The sequence below is a fragment of the Sturnus vulgaris genome, chromosome 5 (genome assembly GCF_052056855.1).
Source record: "Sturnus vulgaris isolate bStuVul1 chromosome 5, bStuVul1.hap1, whole genome shotgun sequence".
Taxonomy (NCBI): domain Eukaryota; kingdom Metazoa; phylum Chordata; class Aves; order Passeriformes; family Sturnidae; genus Sturnus; species Sturnus vulgaris.
Genome location: NC_142247.1, coordinates 55002948 through 55019717, shown reverse-complemented (window position 1 = coordinate 55019717; position 16770 = coordinate 55002948). Strand labels below are relative to the sequence as shown.

The window sequence follows — 16770 nt, the reverse complement described above, 5'->3', positions numbered from 1 at the left end:
TCCCAGGTCAAAACACATTGTTTCTTAATTTTCCTTTTCTTTTTTTCTCAAATCATGTTTACCTGGGCACAGATAGTACACAAGGATTCTTCTCCACCCATTCTGTCAAGCTTTTAGGGTATTTACCTTCCTTGGCAGACTTCAACTGTTTAACAGCTATTTCTTTTCTGCTTGGATCTACCCTCATGGCCAATCTTCCCCAGTGTACTGCAGGCCTGCCAGTAGTTACACTGCACCTCTAACTGCTCAGGCTCCAGGGATGCAGTGTCTCTACCAGTTTGAGCCACAGGTTTCAGACACAGTTCCTACTGAGTGAAACATCCCTGTTACAACACTCAACCTCTGTCATACAATTACCACATTTTGTGATGGCTTGGGATATGTTCTTGTCAAACACTGTGTCTGAGTTTCAAAGTAGTGATACCACTGCTGCAGCAATGTAGATTTGCCCAGTAGAAGCATGTACCACTCTTTTCTCAAAAATTATGCCCATAAAAGGAGCATTTGGCTTGCTTCTGAGAACAAGATGGATTAACGACTTTCTTTGCCTGCTCTTCCCCCAACGTAGACAACAACCTTCTCTGAGTGAACACACCAGCTGCGGAGTAAGTCAGGTGCACATTTGGCCTCTCTGACTTACATTCAGTTCCTACAGCCTTGGGTTTGATGCTGGTGTGGACTGAAAAATATCACTGACTCCTGGAAAATATTTTGTGTTGTAGAAACAATCTGCTCCCTTATTAAATACTATTTAAAAGTCTAGCTTGAAGCCTGTCAATGAACCTGTTAAGTACTTGTAGTTCCAGGAACAGAGTCTTACAGACTCATTTTCGGTAGAAAGGACTTCATGAGAGAAAAAATCCATGCTAAGGATGCATCAATGCAATCAAATGCTACGTTTTAAGCATGCACTGCTACCCTGGCTTCTGATACAGTGAGGACAAGGCTTGAAAAACAAGGAGGCTCAAAGACTCCATTCAGTCTCTTATTTTGAATCTTTACAAATCTCTCACACACATCACTACTGACATTATTTCCTTTCAGCTATTTCAGAGGCTTACTCAACACCCCAGGAAAAAAAACTTGCCTTTCAGTATGAGTTTGCTTGGCTGCTTTCTCCTGAAAAATATTACACCAGTAGGGAGAGAAAAAAAGCAATCTTACACGAGTGATTTCTGGAGGAGGACACGTGTCAGTGGGGGGAGCGTGACAGAGTTTTTCATAAACGCACTTGCTGGGTTTGCCATCTTCTTCACACCAGACACACCTATATTCAGGCCGGGCAGCAAGGCACAAGCTGCAGTCGCTTCGTCCATAGGAGCAGTTGTACAGAGTCACTGAAAGATGAATGGCAAACATATTTAGACATTTCTCTCTGTTTCAAGGCTATTCAGTGTCCTTTAGGAAGGAAAACCAACCCTCTGGATAAAGTTCAGTGGAGTCGCGTGAGCAATATGTACAGTCTGTACTTAACCCCTGAATGATGCTAAGAGAAAATTTTATTTTTCCTCTATGGAAAAACCTGACATTTATCCATGTGCAGAGTATGACTACTCTGCAAATATATTTTTGTCGCTCAGGCACTGTCAAAACATTCAAGTACGAAGTGCTTATTTTAACTAACCTCAGTAACACGTACAACTGTTTAAAGATTAAATAAAAAATCAGGTCCTCCTGGAGCATCCCAAGTCAGATATGGAAGGTATTGACTCTGCATGGGTGTTAGCAGGGCATGGGACCTCTGCCAGTTGCAGAATTAAAGGAAGAGAGCTGCCTTTGTAGGCTGTTTCCAGGACATTTGGGACTTTCCATAATCATCAGTCATGCCTGAACCAAATAGAAAGTTAACACTTAATAAAATGTTAACCTTTGTTCAAGTTAATACCTCTGTGTTTCTTTATTCTTCCCAGTTTCCTTGCTTTTGTTTTCCCTTTTGTCTTGAACTGTCATCCTGATGTACACCTTATTCCTTCTGTAGTGGGGTTTAGCTCTAGCTTTTCTGAGCCAAGAAATCAAGTCTGATAGTCATACCTCTCTTACTGATGAAGCAGAGACCAACTGTCTGAGACACTAAGCTCGTTTTGGCCACCATCAATGTCTAACATGATGCACAGTCACTGAATAAAACTAATTTTCCCAAATAGATGCAAAGTCTTGAGACATATCTTGGTGGTTCAACACCATAAGGAGAGCCTGGGCTTGCAAAAAAAACATATGGACATGCACTTGAGAACGAGCCCAGAAGAAAACAGACTGAAAAGATGCCACACGTTTCTCTAGGGAAAGTGTTCAGCCTGCCCAAATTACCCAGCCTGTGAGTGCTGTGCCTCCCAGGACAGGTAAGATGATTATTGTAAAGAGGAAAACATCTTGCTGCCTACTTTTCAGCTCTTTCTTTTTCCTGCTTCTCTCTACTCTTTGCTGTTCTGTATTTCTGGCCACACAGCCTCTTAGCCTCTGCCACTGGGGCTCAGTCACTTTTCAAGTCTTGTAAATCAACATAAGTTACCAGAACAGCAGAAAGCTTTTTAGGTTTCCTCCTGTGCTCTTTCAAGAGTTAAATGTGCTTACAGATGGGAATGGGGTATACAAGACAGAGACTCAACATCTTCCCATTCCCCTTCCCTTCATTAAGTCTCAATAAACAGTAGCCTTAGTGACACTGGATTTTTTTCAAACGAGGTTCATACTTAAAGATGCAGGAAGTAAACAGATGTGGACAAAAGTAAATCCTTTTGAGATGCATATAGTAAAGGCCATAAAAAAGGTCTATTTAAAACAAGCTTTTACTCTCAGAGAAGCAAGATTCTACAAAGGACACTGGCAAAACCACCCTCCAGTCAGTAACATTTCAATACACTTGGTATCTTCCTAGATAGCAGCAGCAGCAGTAGCTTTTGACATCTAGTTTCAAGAGACTACTATGTCAGATTTCTAGTATAATGAAAAAGTAAAATGAGAATGCTAGTTTTCCATTCTTTTTTCAGCAGCGGCCTTATTCCCCTGCTAATCATGAACAATATTGCAAATGTCCAAACCTTGGCTAGCCTCTTCCACTTGCAGGAGAACATATAATTCCATACAGGCAGTTTTTCTCTAAATGCTGTATGTTTAAAACCCTCACCATTTCAGTTTCACAGCTAATTCAGTTCCATAGATTTAAGATAATAATAGGTTTTTTCTTTCCCTTACAATTAAGAGTTAATGCAATGATGAAGCCTGATTTTAACCCTTTCTTACCTCTAGACAGCATATCCACTTGATTTCAAATAGCTTTTACAGGCACAAAATCAGCTGAAATATCATTAGAGTTGCGTGCAAAACTGGGGGACTTTGGCATTTGTAAAAATGAATCAATAAGAAAGAGCATCCATTTGATTCAATCTCTATCTTGAACTTCCAAGGAATTGATGAGCACAAAGCAGGAGTAGTATCATTTGCTTCATAAACTGAGCACATTAATATGGAAGGCACTGAGCAACAAACATAAACCAAGTAATATTTCCTGCAGTTTGTGTGTCAGTTATGCACTCTGAATGTTGGATGTAGACATGGTGCTGGGGAAAAGCACCAGACTGACAGCCTATATATGCTGCTGTTTGTTTTGTGGACAGGGCAAGGAAAAGTTTTCTCTCTGTGAATTGCTTTTATAGGAAACAGACTGCTTTCTTACTCCAGCACTCTGAAAGACTGCTACTCCACAGACACATAAGCAGCAAATATTGTTGAGAAAATCTTCCCCTTGGCTTCCTAAACCTCACATTTCCCACCCAGACGACCAGGAATATGTTTATTGAATTACTTAATTATTCTTCATTGGCTGGACAGGGATTCTTATTCCAGCCCTCAGTAAACAATGTCAGCACTGCAGTGTCTTGATGTCCCTCACATCCAGTTACATAAATGCAATGAAGAAAGCCACGGCCTTAAAGCATTAACCACTCCCCTTGTTCACTGATCAGCTCATTATATGTACCAGCAGCAAGCTACTCATTAGATTCAGACTCTTATCCACCACCTTGAGATACCAGCTGTGATATCATCGATAAAAAGGACAAAGGATAAAAGGGATATATTGGATTTCACACTGTTCAGAACCCCTGATGGCTCGAGATGTAAAAATGCTATCATAACTTAGTATTCACTAAGTGTCATACAAAGAAAGGGTTCTTTCACGAGCAGGTTCAAAGGTGCTTCTCAGCAGCAGCCATATACCCAAAGCCAATTCTTTTCAAGATGCATAAAAACACATTATGCTCTGCATTTCATACGGCAAGGGAGTCTGAAAGTCAGAAAGAATTTGGATTTTTAAAAATCTCTTTTATACTAAAAAGAGACATCTGTTGATAATTTTTCAATTCCTCTCTTGGAAGTGTTCTCTATTTCAATATGAATGATAACATTTCTTTAATAATTTAGCTACTTTTTTGTTTTGGTTTGGTTTTAATGTTTTTTTCCTGACTTAGAAAAAAGATCTTGGGAATATTTGGTCAAAAATCTGCTGTTTTAGACATGACAGCCTCTGGAATGGAAATTAAGACAGTGTGAGATTGTAATATGACCTCCCTGCAACATTCATGCCAGGTCCTCTTTTAAGTCTTTTAACACTGCACACAGAACCATAAGCAGAATCTTCTAAAAACATAGTTCATGCTGCCAATATGAAAGGGAATAAAGTTAAATATTGTACAGTTGGAAAAATACGGTCTGAAGATTTATTCTGAAGAGGAAATTACTTGAGGTACTAGCATTTTCCTGATGTTGACCCATCATGGAAGTAACAAGAAGGTTGCCTCACAGTTTTTGCAATATTCTGCCTTAAATGTCAGTCCAAAGAGGTCCCAGCTCCTAGATACTCCCTGCTCCATTGATTTTAAAGGAGCTTTCTTACCTCAGCTCAAGACTAGGCTTACAGACATAATTGCTTCATTATTGTATGTTGAAAACAAATGAAATTTATACTCATAAAGAGATTTTTATCAGAGATCAAGTCTTTGTGGTATATTTTTAAATTTATTTCTAATAGAAATAAATGAATAGAATAATGAGCTGGAAACACACTGACTGTTTCTGTGTTTTCTTGATTGCCACCTGACATAAGGATTGCAGAACCTGTCTGAACCGAGACACAGCTAAGAGATGAGATTTGAGGTGAACTCCATAAGAGTGGCTGTGACAAGGATCCTCTTTCTGCTGTTTGATGAGGAAAGTTCACTGAGGAAAGCAAAAGATCATTGAAAGAAAAAAAAATACTTAAGTATTTAATTTTTATACTTACGTATGAACTGGGAAGTTTTGCTCTTAGGATTGCACTTCAGAGCAAAAGCAATCTTGCAAATTATAGAATCATAAAATCAGAATACTTTGAGTTGGAAGAGACCTTTAAAGATCACCTAGTTCAAATCTCTGCAATAAACAGGGATATCTTCAACTAGATCAAGTGATTTTTGAGATTGTCTTGTGTACAACCAGGAGCTGCACTTGATGATCCTTGCAGGCCCCTTACAGCTCAGGATATTCTTTGATTCTGTGATTCTACACAGAGGCTCATCCAGCCTGAACCTCAATGCTTCCAGGCATGGGGCATCTACCACCTCTTTGGTATCCACAACAACACAGCCCTTTTTAGCCACTGTGAAGAAAATTACCTCTGCTTCAGGTGAAATGAGCACAGCAACCTGTGCTAGTGTTTCACCAGCCTCACTGTAAAAAAACTTCTTCCCTATATCTAGTCAAAATCTCCCCTCTTTCAGTGTAAAACCATTACCCCTTGTTCTATCACAACAGCCCCTGCAAAAAACTCCTTTTTATAAGTGACCTTTAAGCACTGAAAAATCACAATAAGGTCTCCCTGGAGTGAAGTGACCTTCTCCAGGATGAACAATCCCAACTCTCTCAGCCTTTCCTCATAGGAGAGGTGATCTCCAGCCCTCTGATCATCCTTGTAGCCCTTCCTACTCTGTCCATGTCCTTCTTATGTGGCAGGTCCAGAGCTGGGTGCAGCACTCCAGATGGGATGTCAATGAGAGTGGAGTAGAGGGAGAGAATCCCCTTCCTCACCCTGCTGGCCATGCTGCTTTGATGCAGCACAGGATATGACTGGCTTCCTGGGCTCAATCCCTTCATACTCCAGTTTGTATTTGTATTTGCAGGACCCTGCACCCGGCCTTGTTGATCCTCATGAGGTTTGCACAAGCCCACCTCTCATGCCCATCCAAGTCCCTCTGGATGCCATCCCTCCTCTCCAGCGTGTCAGCTGCACCACACAGCTCAGTGTCACTAGCAAACTTGCTGACAACACAGATGTTTAAGGCATTAGTTTAATATTAATAACTTTTGATCTGTCAGATTTGTTTCACCCAAACCAGTAAAACATACAAACATTCTTATTAACAAGACTCCAAATTATGAAGGAATAGATTTCTGCTTTTAATCTCCCTTTAATCCCATATTTCATACTTACCCATCAGTTTGCTGTCAATCTTGACCTTATCTGTTTTTATGGATAAGTTAAGTTGTAGGGTCTCATTTGCACTATAGGAGAACTAAAAAAGATGACATAATAGAGATATTTATACCTTCATTTGGCAAGATTAATTTCATGCATTTTCTATGATTCTCAATAATCAGACCTGTGAAGGCTTTAGAAACTTTCCCAAGCCTTATGGCCTTTTTTCATCTTGGGCAGATACATTTATAGAAAAATGTTTAATGAACCTAATCCTTCACAACCAGAATTTTCGAGTACCAAGGGACAGCAATATCTGGATACTTGTTTTTCATTAATTTAATTTACATTTGGTTATAAGCATCAAAGCAGCAAAAGTGCTGTTCAGAGGCAGCAAGTATAGCTGCTGACCCTGCTGAGTTCTCCCTTCCCACACCATCTGGCCACATTACTTCTGTGGGCACAGCAGACTAGCACCACATGGAGGGGAAATCTCTTCCATCTTTTACAGTGCAACCTCCTCATTTTACAGCCAAATCACAAGGTTCACATGCTCCAAGACATGAGCTTCTGCTCATGCTGAAAGAGCAGCAATGACAATTGTTGGGAAACAAGAAGAACAAATAAAAATACAGACGCTTGGTAAAGCAAATGCTTTGTGCTAGGCACAGATGATGCATAAATGCTCATTAATTCTCAAAACTAGTTAGTGAGCTTGTAAGACATAAAGTTTAAAGTCAGCATAACATTTGTGAGTCAGACTTGGAGCTTAGAAAATAGACTATTTTAAAAACATTATTTCCTTTCTCAGTAAAACAAGCAAGAGTGAAAGAAGCATAACTACTAGGTAGCCAAGCAGCATATTGTTACCATTCTTACCATTCCCATTTTTACAGATACAAAATGGGAAAGATAACGAATTGGAATGTGGAGAGGGAGAGCACTGAAATTCTTGCCTTTTATCCTCAATGACTTCACTAGATTGCATAAAAAGTGAAGAATAAAATAGTAGCGGTCTCAAATTCCTCCAGAGACAGTTCAATGATTCCATGGGTTACACAGGGAGAGAAATCAAGGAGAAAGACTGAGGATTTTGAGGGGAGACTTCAGGAGCTGAGAACCAAAACTGTAGCCTTTGACTACTACTGCCAAAGGAGAATCTATCAGAGGTGACTTTCTTTTCTGAGGGAAACACATATTACCTGTATAATTCTGGACACAGGTGCCTACTGGAACAGTTTAGAAGAAGAATTGAGTATATTTGGTAGGTGAATCATGTTTTCACATTTACCTCTTTACTCACGAATGAAAATTTTCCTTCCTCTGACTCATCAACAGAAGCTTCAAATTCAAATTGGCTGTTTCCAACCATAAATTTTTTACCCTAAAGATAAGAAAATTTCAGTTTAGAATTCATATAGCATCACCAAGCATAATAAAATATCACCAGACGATATCCTGTTCAGCACTGGAAGTAATCAAATCCAAATGGAGAAGGCTAACTGGTTACAGTCATCTTCTAAAGCAATGCTAGTGAGAAGCTGAGCCAGAGCAATCTGTGACTTTGCTGCACTTCTACAACTTTCATTCATGGTAGGCACACCAAGAAGTTAAAGGAAAGCAAGATCATATATAGCACTCTGTTTTAGGGAGCAATAAGAAAAAGCTAAGAGATGTGAATGCTGGATGGCTTCATACATCAGATGTGTTATTAACAGAGCTGTGTGAGTTTTGCCCTTAAAGGGTTTCTCTGTAGGGATTCTGAGCAGAGCATCACTGCAAGAGTTGCATGGGGAAGCGGAATGAACATTTCTCAGCTCTTGTTGGCTTTCATCTGCCTTACCATGACTCCAGCTGTATTTTCATAGGACAGTCTTTGATGGCAGCACTACTTCAAGGGTATTCTACCTCCTAGACATCTTCCTCTCTCTTCTCCCTAGATTCTAAATCTATTGATTCCTGTCTGAAGTCTGTAGCACATACTGACCTTCACTGCACTGACAAAACGCTCAGCTTGGCTGTACTGTGGCTTGTTCTGTGATTAAGCAAAGAACTTAGCTGGCTAAAAACCTCACCCTATGACATTGTTTCTGTGCTGGGTCATTCTGCTGCCCACAGGACAGACATGCAAACAGCTTTTCCAGAAGAATATTAGAAAGAAGTGAGTAGCAAGGATATTTTCAGACAGTAATGTTGGTAAAGACTTATAAAATCACAACTCACTTGGGGACAAGACAGCCTTCATCTTTACAGAATCACAAAATGGTTTGGGTTGGAAGGGACCTTCAAAGACCATCTAGTCCAACAATCCTGACATAGGCAGGGACATCTTTTCCTAGACCAGGTTGTTCAAAGCCCCATACAACCTGGCCTTGAGCATTTCTAGGGATGGGGACACACACATTTCTTGGGCAACCTGTTGCAGTTTCTCACCATCCTCATTGCAAAAGATTTCTTCCTTATCTCTCTAAAACGACCCTCTTTCACTTTAAAAAATGTTGTCCCTTTTTCTGTCCCTAGAGGCTTTCTGACCTACAGGGAAAATGTCTCTCCCCATCTTTCTTATAAGCCCCCTTTTATATATTGAAAGTCCACAGAAATGTCTTTCAGGAGACTTCTTCCAGGCTAAGCCACCTCAACTCTGCCAGTTTTTCCTCATAGGAGAGGAACTCCAGCTCTCACCCTCTCTCTGATCATTTCCATGTCTCTTTTCTGGACCAATTCCAACAGGTCCACATCTTTCTTGTACTGGGAACCCCGGAGCTGGATGCTATAATCCAATTGAAGTTTCAGGAGAGTGAATGGAGGAAGACAGATCACCTCCCTTGACCTGCTGGACACATTTCTTTTGATGCAGCCCAGCATATTGTTGGTTTTTTGGGCTGCAAGTGCACATTGGCAGCTCACATCTAACATTTCATTCTCAAGTTCTTCTCCACAGGGCTACTCTCAATCCATTTAACCCCCACTCTGCACTGACCCAGCTGCAGGACCTTCTCAGTGGCCTTGCTGAACTTCTTGAGAATATCACTGTGGATGTAAAGAACTAATCCGTGGTTTTGACCAGACACATCTGAGTCTTGGAGTGCACACAGTAAAAAAATAATGGATACTCGATTTCTCTTTTCTGCTCCAAAGGTTAAGTACATTGTCTCCTGATATCAACTAAGACTTGTGTATGAGCATCTTAACCTTTTTATTTGTAGCTACTTCTTAAATGCTGGAATCACAGGTAACTCTTGGGTCACTAGGTATATCTAATTAATGCAGAGAAAAGCTTTCCTACTGCACCTTCACCGTGACAGGCTGGACAGTGGACATGAACCCACATGTTTTAACTAGACAAAGGACCTCACTCCAGGCTCTGGGTGGTTATTTTATAGAAGAAAACAAACCTTTTACTTTTCGCCTTCTAGGAAGCTACATAAAGAAAATAAGCTACTGACAGAGCTCTGAAAGCCTTGTCTGAAAATTTACAGCCCATTCTGCCTTACAGAAAACACCTCTATAGTCCAAGTTTTAAACATCTCCTTACATATATTTTTTTATGGGAGTGCTGCCTTGTTTTCCTTGCCCCACATATTTTAATGTAACATGTGTTTTTCAAAAGTGCTCAGATTCTGCTGCTCCTGTGTAAGGCTTTTCCACATGCTTAATAGCAGGCTCTGGGAGAGGAGGAGAGCTTTGGTGTGTGTGACAGCTGATATCTGGAGTGCATTGAAATAAGGAGTTGCTATACCAGGCTCCTGAGCAGAAGGCAACAGAGCTCACAGTCAGTAGTTTTGGTGCAAGAGATGTGTAGCAAACACTAGGAAGCAGGTTATACATCAGACACACATGACAAAGACAAATCCAAATGGGAAATTACTTTTAACGAAAATCTTTGGTGGGCTAATAAGGTTATCTTGATGCTGGTACATCTGTCTCTCCTACTGTGCCAATCTTTCAAGGACTCAGCTGGAGAATGCCTCTCAGAAATTGCATGCAATATGGCTGATCAGTACTAAACTTCCCTCCCTCTGCCTGTCCTGGATAGGTTTATTCCCAGAAGAATGACAACAGCTTGGATTTATCTCTCCTTCTATCTGAAATTCTTTCAGAGGTAGGAGAGACACAAGAACAGTCAACAGCTCCTCCTCTTTTAGGCTATTTCCCTCCAGTGGAAGCTATCATAAGTAGACTTATTCTTTGTATTTTAAGCATTTACAAGTTAAGAGGAGCATATAAAATGTGTGAGCTTTTACTTCCACTCTCAGTGGAAGTATAACAATTTCTATACTTCCAGTATAGAAATAATTTTTGATATAGTTCTGCAACAGCAGTTTTTTAAGCCATTTACCTCTCCTACTCACTAAGTAAGCCCTTCAGTGCTCATCTCCACCTAGAGATGAAGATGCTTATGTGCACAATGTTGGATAGTATGTTTAGTCATCCATGGCAAGGCTGGGTGTGCAACACCCTTTTAAGTAAAGCACGAATTAAACCAAGATAATAGAACCAGTAGTTCAAAGTGACATCACAACATTACTTTTTTGCTTTTTCTAAGCAAGAATTTAGGAAGCAAAATAGGAGGAAAATGGATATACCAATGCCCGAACCAATAAAGACCTTATATGTGCTCATAGCTGAATGACTGCTATCTTCAAAGATGCTGTAATGCCCAGCATATCCCGTGGCAAAATTGTTCCAGATGAGAAGCCAAATGCTATTTAGCATTTGGGCTGTGGGCCAACCCCTAAAAAATATCCATCCATGGCTTCTCCTGAGCGACTCTGTTTTCCATGAAATGTTTACCAAAGGCTGAGTATAAATTATGCCATTCATTCAAATGAACTTTCAGTCATCAAAGTTACTGCTTCAGATAGCATGACTCCACAGCCATGAGTGCCTATATGATTACAACTATTTCATGCCTTATTTGTCTGTTATCACATATATTAAAGGCCTGTGTATACAGCTGTAGTAACTGTGTGTGTCTATTGAAGTTCTGTCACTAAAGGCATTCTTGTTTTGACTTAAAAATGCACCTCTGTACCAGGATATATGGAACTGATCCCCTGACAGACATGACATTTTCACATTGCTCCTACCCAAGAAAAATTACTCTGACATCATTTGACACTCACTGGTGTCCAGCATCGTTCCGGTTTTGGGACTTTTCACCTTGACTTCTTACAGAGACTTGAACTCCTCATAAGCCTTCCAAAGTCAAATAAATATATTCTGCAGACAAATTGTTAAACATTGCTGCCCATGACAAAGCACTCAATCCACATGATGTGTCTTTGCATTTGTTATATGCAATTGATATCTCACAAGATTAAAACCCCCTAGCAGGCCTTTTCTCCATTCCCTTTTTGTTACTAGTAGTTCAAAAAGATTAAAGTGCTTATTCATAGAATAATAAACTAGATAAAGTAGTTTTTGCATTCCTGCTGCTGTTTCTCCTTGGAGGACAAGGGCCCACTAGAAATCAAATCCAGCACATCTAGATCATGCATTTGCCCTAAATTTCTCTAGAAAGAGAAAGGGCTCTTCCAATTAGATCAAGGGAGCAGGAAGCTATTTTCCTCTTGAGCAGAAAAACAGATCTTCACAATGTTAAACAAAAGAAATATGAGTATAATCTCTAGAATACTTTACAATTTTTAGCAAGGAGAGCTGTGGGTTTAGGAGAGGTGTTGTGTGCCAGATATTGCACACAGACATCCTACCAGGAACCAGTTCTGGCATCTTGGAGAACAGAACAAATTCACCAAATTTCCATTTTACTGCCTGCATAAATTTTGAGGCCTTAAACCAAAAATGTTTATTTTTGAACATATGTTTTTAGAGCACAGTTTTCATATATGTCTTTAGTAGCAATATACATCATGGTTTTCACAGAGTATTTATGGGTTGCTTTTTGCACTTCTCTGAATAGCCTTCTTACATTGCTACTCTTCAGGCTTGTTGACCCTTTTCCACCCCTTGGTAGGAGTAGCAAAGGTGACAGAAGGAATTTAGAAGCTATACAGTACTTCAATTTGAAAAAGGAAAAAAAAAAAACCCTCAAAAAGAAGAGCCTTCTTTCCCTTGATAAATGGCCAGTAGTTAAAGAAATCGATGCACTCCCCAGTGCATCTATCATCAATTCACATTTACACAAAGACAACACAGAAACAAAGAATAGAAACTGATAACAATACTTGAGCTATCACCTAAAAATGGTTTTTAAGCTTCATTTTTATCCAACTAACAATAACATTTTATGCATTGTCTAGGCTATAAAGCAATTAAAACCCTGGGGTCTATCTGACTTAGAAGTTTTGTAATTTATTTTCTGGAAGCAAGTACTAAGAAAGAGAAGCCTTTGCTATGGATGAGAAAATACCTGATCTTCTGGTTTGATGATCACACACACACACACACACAAAAAAAAAAAAAAAAAGCAAAAGATTATTTTATCCAAACTAAGAAACCTCTAATGTCTGAGTGCATTTTGTGTTTGAAAGATGAAAACTGAATTAAGCACACAGAGTGATGTTCATTCTAGAACAATAGTAATAAAACCCACCAAGTATTTAATTAGAAAAAGATGTGAAACAGTCACAATTCCTACATCTCCTCTCATTTCATCACATGAAAAATAACTTATATTATTTTAAAATGCCCCTTCCATTTTAGAAGTTAGAGTATTTTCTCCAGCTCTGATTCTCTCATGGTGATGATTCTACCAGAGTAACCAATCTTTTAAAAAACTTGAATGTGTAGCTCTTTTCTTTCTTTAAATTAAAAGCAAGATCTCCAAGGCACATAAACTAATGCTTTAGTTTAGAGATGTGGATGCAGTTTAAGAGACATTTAAATGACAGCTAGCTTTGAATTTAATCTGCTTACCTGATAATAATCTAGATGCTTTCCCTCAAAATACACAGTTGTTTGGTACTCCATAGGTATTATTGAAGGGTCAGGGTTTAAAAACTGTGGGCATTCTTCTTCCTGGGGAAAGAAACATTTTATATGTTATTACAAATAAAAAGTCTTATCACAATAAGCTCCAATGGCCTTTGGACAATAGAATGATTGTTCTGAAGAACTTCATGCTTAAAATACAGTGACAGATTTGATTACACCCTTTCAAATTAGACATGCTAAAAATGACTGCAGCGTATGTCAAAGCTGCGGGTGATTATCTCTCCCTGCCTTGAAATCTTGTTCCTCCCATTGAAGCAAAATAGTAAAAGGAACAGAAATATCCTTTCAGGAGTTATTCAGTCTCATTGCCCTGCCTCAATCACACCCTTAAATTCCCACCCCCGCACTGTCACAAAAAAAACCCACCTTACACTTCTGGAGTTAACTTTAGAATCATTTTCTAATTCAACCAACTGATATGAGAGATCCAGCAAATACTGAAGTGTTCTAATAAAAAATCTGATAAGCTTATTTTTAAACATTACCATATTTTGTTTAATCACATCTTGTACTGAAGAGGACTCTTCACAGATATGTCTCTTCCAGTCCCACTGACAATTCCATCTATTGCTTGCACAGGAATAGCATCTACAAATATAAAATGGTAGTCATGACAAATTGCCAGGCTTTTCCCCCACTGACAAGAAAAATAAATGAAATTCCATACTTATTCATAGAGGGTAGATCAGTCTGTTAGAGTGTCCTTACTATATTAAGCTCAAAACTTCCTAAGAACACGTCAAGAACCCCGAAAAGCTATTTTATCCCTTAAATAAATACTTGAGCAAGCATCAGAAAACCACCGCATTTGCAAAAACTTTGAGATCAAGTCTGAGAGGACTGGAAGTGATTTTGATCAACCTTCATACATAAGGATGAACAAAGGGTTTGGGCTGGCTGCACCTGCCCTATTTGACTGCACTGCAACTCAGGACACCAAACTACTGTCGTTACAGGGAACAAGCAGGCACACAGATGTCCATGTTGCTGACCTGCAGACACATTAGCAGCTACAGACATGGCAACACGATGAACTGGTCTTGATTATATGTGCCATGAATATTTCTATTCCATGCTTTATGTTGCTGGCTCACCAGGTACCCTTCAACCATTTTGAAACTCCGGTAAAACGTAAGATAAAGGATTTGGACACTGGCGAATTTCGAGTGCCAAAGGCTTAATTATGAAATGATTGAGTAATTCAGGTGCTGTTTACCTAAGAGACCAAGCTACAGGATCTAAACACTTAAGAAGCTGAAATACTTACGGCTGATTTTCAATAAGATTCATTGCTTCTTCACAGTCATAAAAAGGGTAAGTATGTGATGCAAAAAAAATCTTGTTCTTTTCAAAGGTTAACTGAAGTGGAACTGAAACATGATCTATCACAAAAGAAAAAAAAAGATCCAAATGGTTGTTGAATTCTTCAGTTGTTGAATGATACAATGATAACAGTTTTATTATTTTACAGGACCTAAGCAAATATTTAACTATGCTGTTGACACTCTGGATCTCATGACTTTAAGTCTGTAAGTTTTGTTTTTTCTTTTTAAGCTTTACAAAATTTTTCAGCATACAGTTCTCAGAAGAAAAGCAGAGAGAAAAAAGTGGAAGAAGCAAAATTAAAGAATAGCTTTTGTTTTATGGAAGTGCTAGAATTTTAGAGTCTAGAAGAACAAGGAAAACTGAGTAAGGACATAATTGAACACAGATGCAAACTGGCACAAGAACAGTCATTTTAAATAAAACATTTTCTTAAATATGAATATGTCTGCATGTAAAATTAAATCTTTCATTTGTGAATTAAAAATATTGTTATGTGAATTCAAGCAAGTGATCTTTGTGGTTAATGCCCAGCAGTGCCTGCAATAGTTACCACAGGCACTTGTGAGCTTCAGTTTGCCATACACGATTTCTCCACAAATGTACTTCTTGTCCAGATTATTACTAAAGAGTGAAACTGTTTGAAATACCTTTTGCAGAAATCATTAAGCCCTTATGACAAGCTATTTCACAAACTATTGAGCAATTTCAAACTCTGCTTTCCTTGAACAGGTTCTTGGAAAACCATCAGCTGCTTGGCTGGAAGTTACCTCTCCCTGCACTGGGTCCCCTTGAATATTTCAGACTCACAGGAATGACTTAGGGGAATGTTAGGGGATTTCCTAACATCAGGACTGAGAAAAGGCATCCTTCCTAGAAAATCCTTTTGGAACCAACCAACCAACCAACCACAACTAAAGTAACCCAGACTTTTCTAATGTCAACAGGGCTCCTTAACAGTAACTGGGTGGCTCAGGACTGCCAGGAACATACAAACACAAATATCTTAAGGGCAGGTGTCAAAAGGATGGGGCCAGACAGAACAAGGAGCAAGGGCAACAAACTGAGACACAGGAGGGTCCATCTGAATAGGAAGACAAATATCTTTACTTTGAGGATGACAGAGCACTGGAACAGGCTGCCCAGAGAGGTTATGAAGTCACCTTCTCTGGAGACATTCAAAACCCACCGGGATGAGATGCTGTGCAATCTGCTTTAGGTAAACCTGCTTTAGCAGGGGTGTTACACTCGGTAACTTCTCCAAGTCCCTTCTGCCCCTAAAACTTCTGTGTTTCTGTAAATGCTTGTAGCTGCCTACCTTCTCCTGGTGTCTGCTGAGTTTCTGAGCACCCTAATATAACTTTTGAACATCCTTTCAGATGAGCAACCAACTCAGAGTGTCATCTTATTTCTAAATTACTTGTTTACTTTAATGCCTTCTCTGACAGGTTTCTAGTCTTACATTTAATGCTGGATGACATCAAGATAAAGACACTTATCAACCCCATTGCTTCATGTCCTGCTTTACAAAATATTTAGGGAATGTGAATTGGCCCTAAATAGCAGAGTGCTGCTTTAACACTTAGCAGAATCTGATACCATGACATACCCCAGCTAGTGTAAAATTCAATAACGAGATTTTAATGTAATTACTCTCTCTGCAACTAAAATTAGATTTTTACCTGTTTCAGCCTTAAGAGAATTGAAATTTATCTTAAAAAATGCTTCCAAGTACCACTTTGACAGTTCACGACTGTTATAATACATATAAAAGACTTATCCTCAGGGGTATGTCTGCAAGCTGTAAGATCACATGTTTTTTCATTGTAATTTCTCTTCAGATTTTTAAACTTGATACATAATAAGCAGTGTTGTGTAACGAGTTTCATTCTATGTGTTTATGCATCAAGATGTATGAATTAAAGCTTGAACAAAGCACTGTCTAGGAAATTGCACAGAATTATGGCTGGCAACAGACCTTAGCCCTATAATCAGTGGTTCAGAACAATGATGCAGTCTTTAATTATATGATGAAGTATTTT

At 39.1% G+C, this 16770-nt stretch overlaps 1 protein-coding gene across 2 annotated transcripts in view; it reads right to left on the bottom strand.

Moving 5' to 3' along the window:
• The window catches only part of PLXNB2 (plexin B2), a 252026-nt gene that overhangs the window by 50006 nt on the left and 185250 nt on the right, over nucleotides 1-16770 (bottom strand). For both annotated transcript variants that reach the window (XM_014877714.2, XM_014877715.2), the window contains exons 11-16: nucleotides 14673-14787; nucleotides 13891-13993; nucleotides 13328-13429; nucleotides 7740-7832; nucleotides 6464-6545; nucleotides 1165-1337 (exon numbers count right to left, since the gene is read on the bottom strand). In XM_014877714.2, the coding sequence (XP_014733200.2) occupies nucleotides 1165-1337; nucleotides 6464-6545; nucleotides 7740-7832; nucleotides 13328-13429; nucleotides 13891-13993; nucleotides 14673-14787 (668 nt within the window). The remainder of the gene's footprint in view (nucleotides 1-1164; nucleotides 1338-6463; nucleotides 6546-7739; nucleotides 7833-13327; nucleotides 13430-13890; nucleotides 13994-14672; nucleotides 14788-16770) is intronic.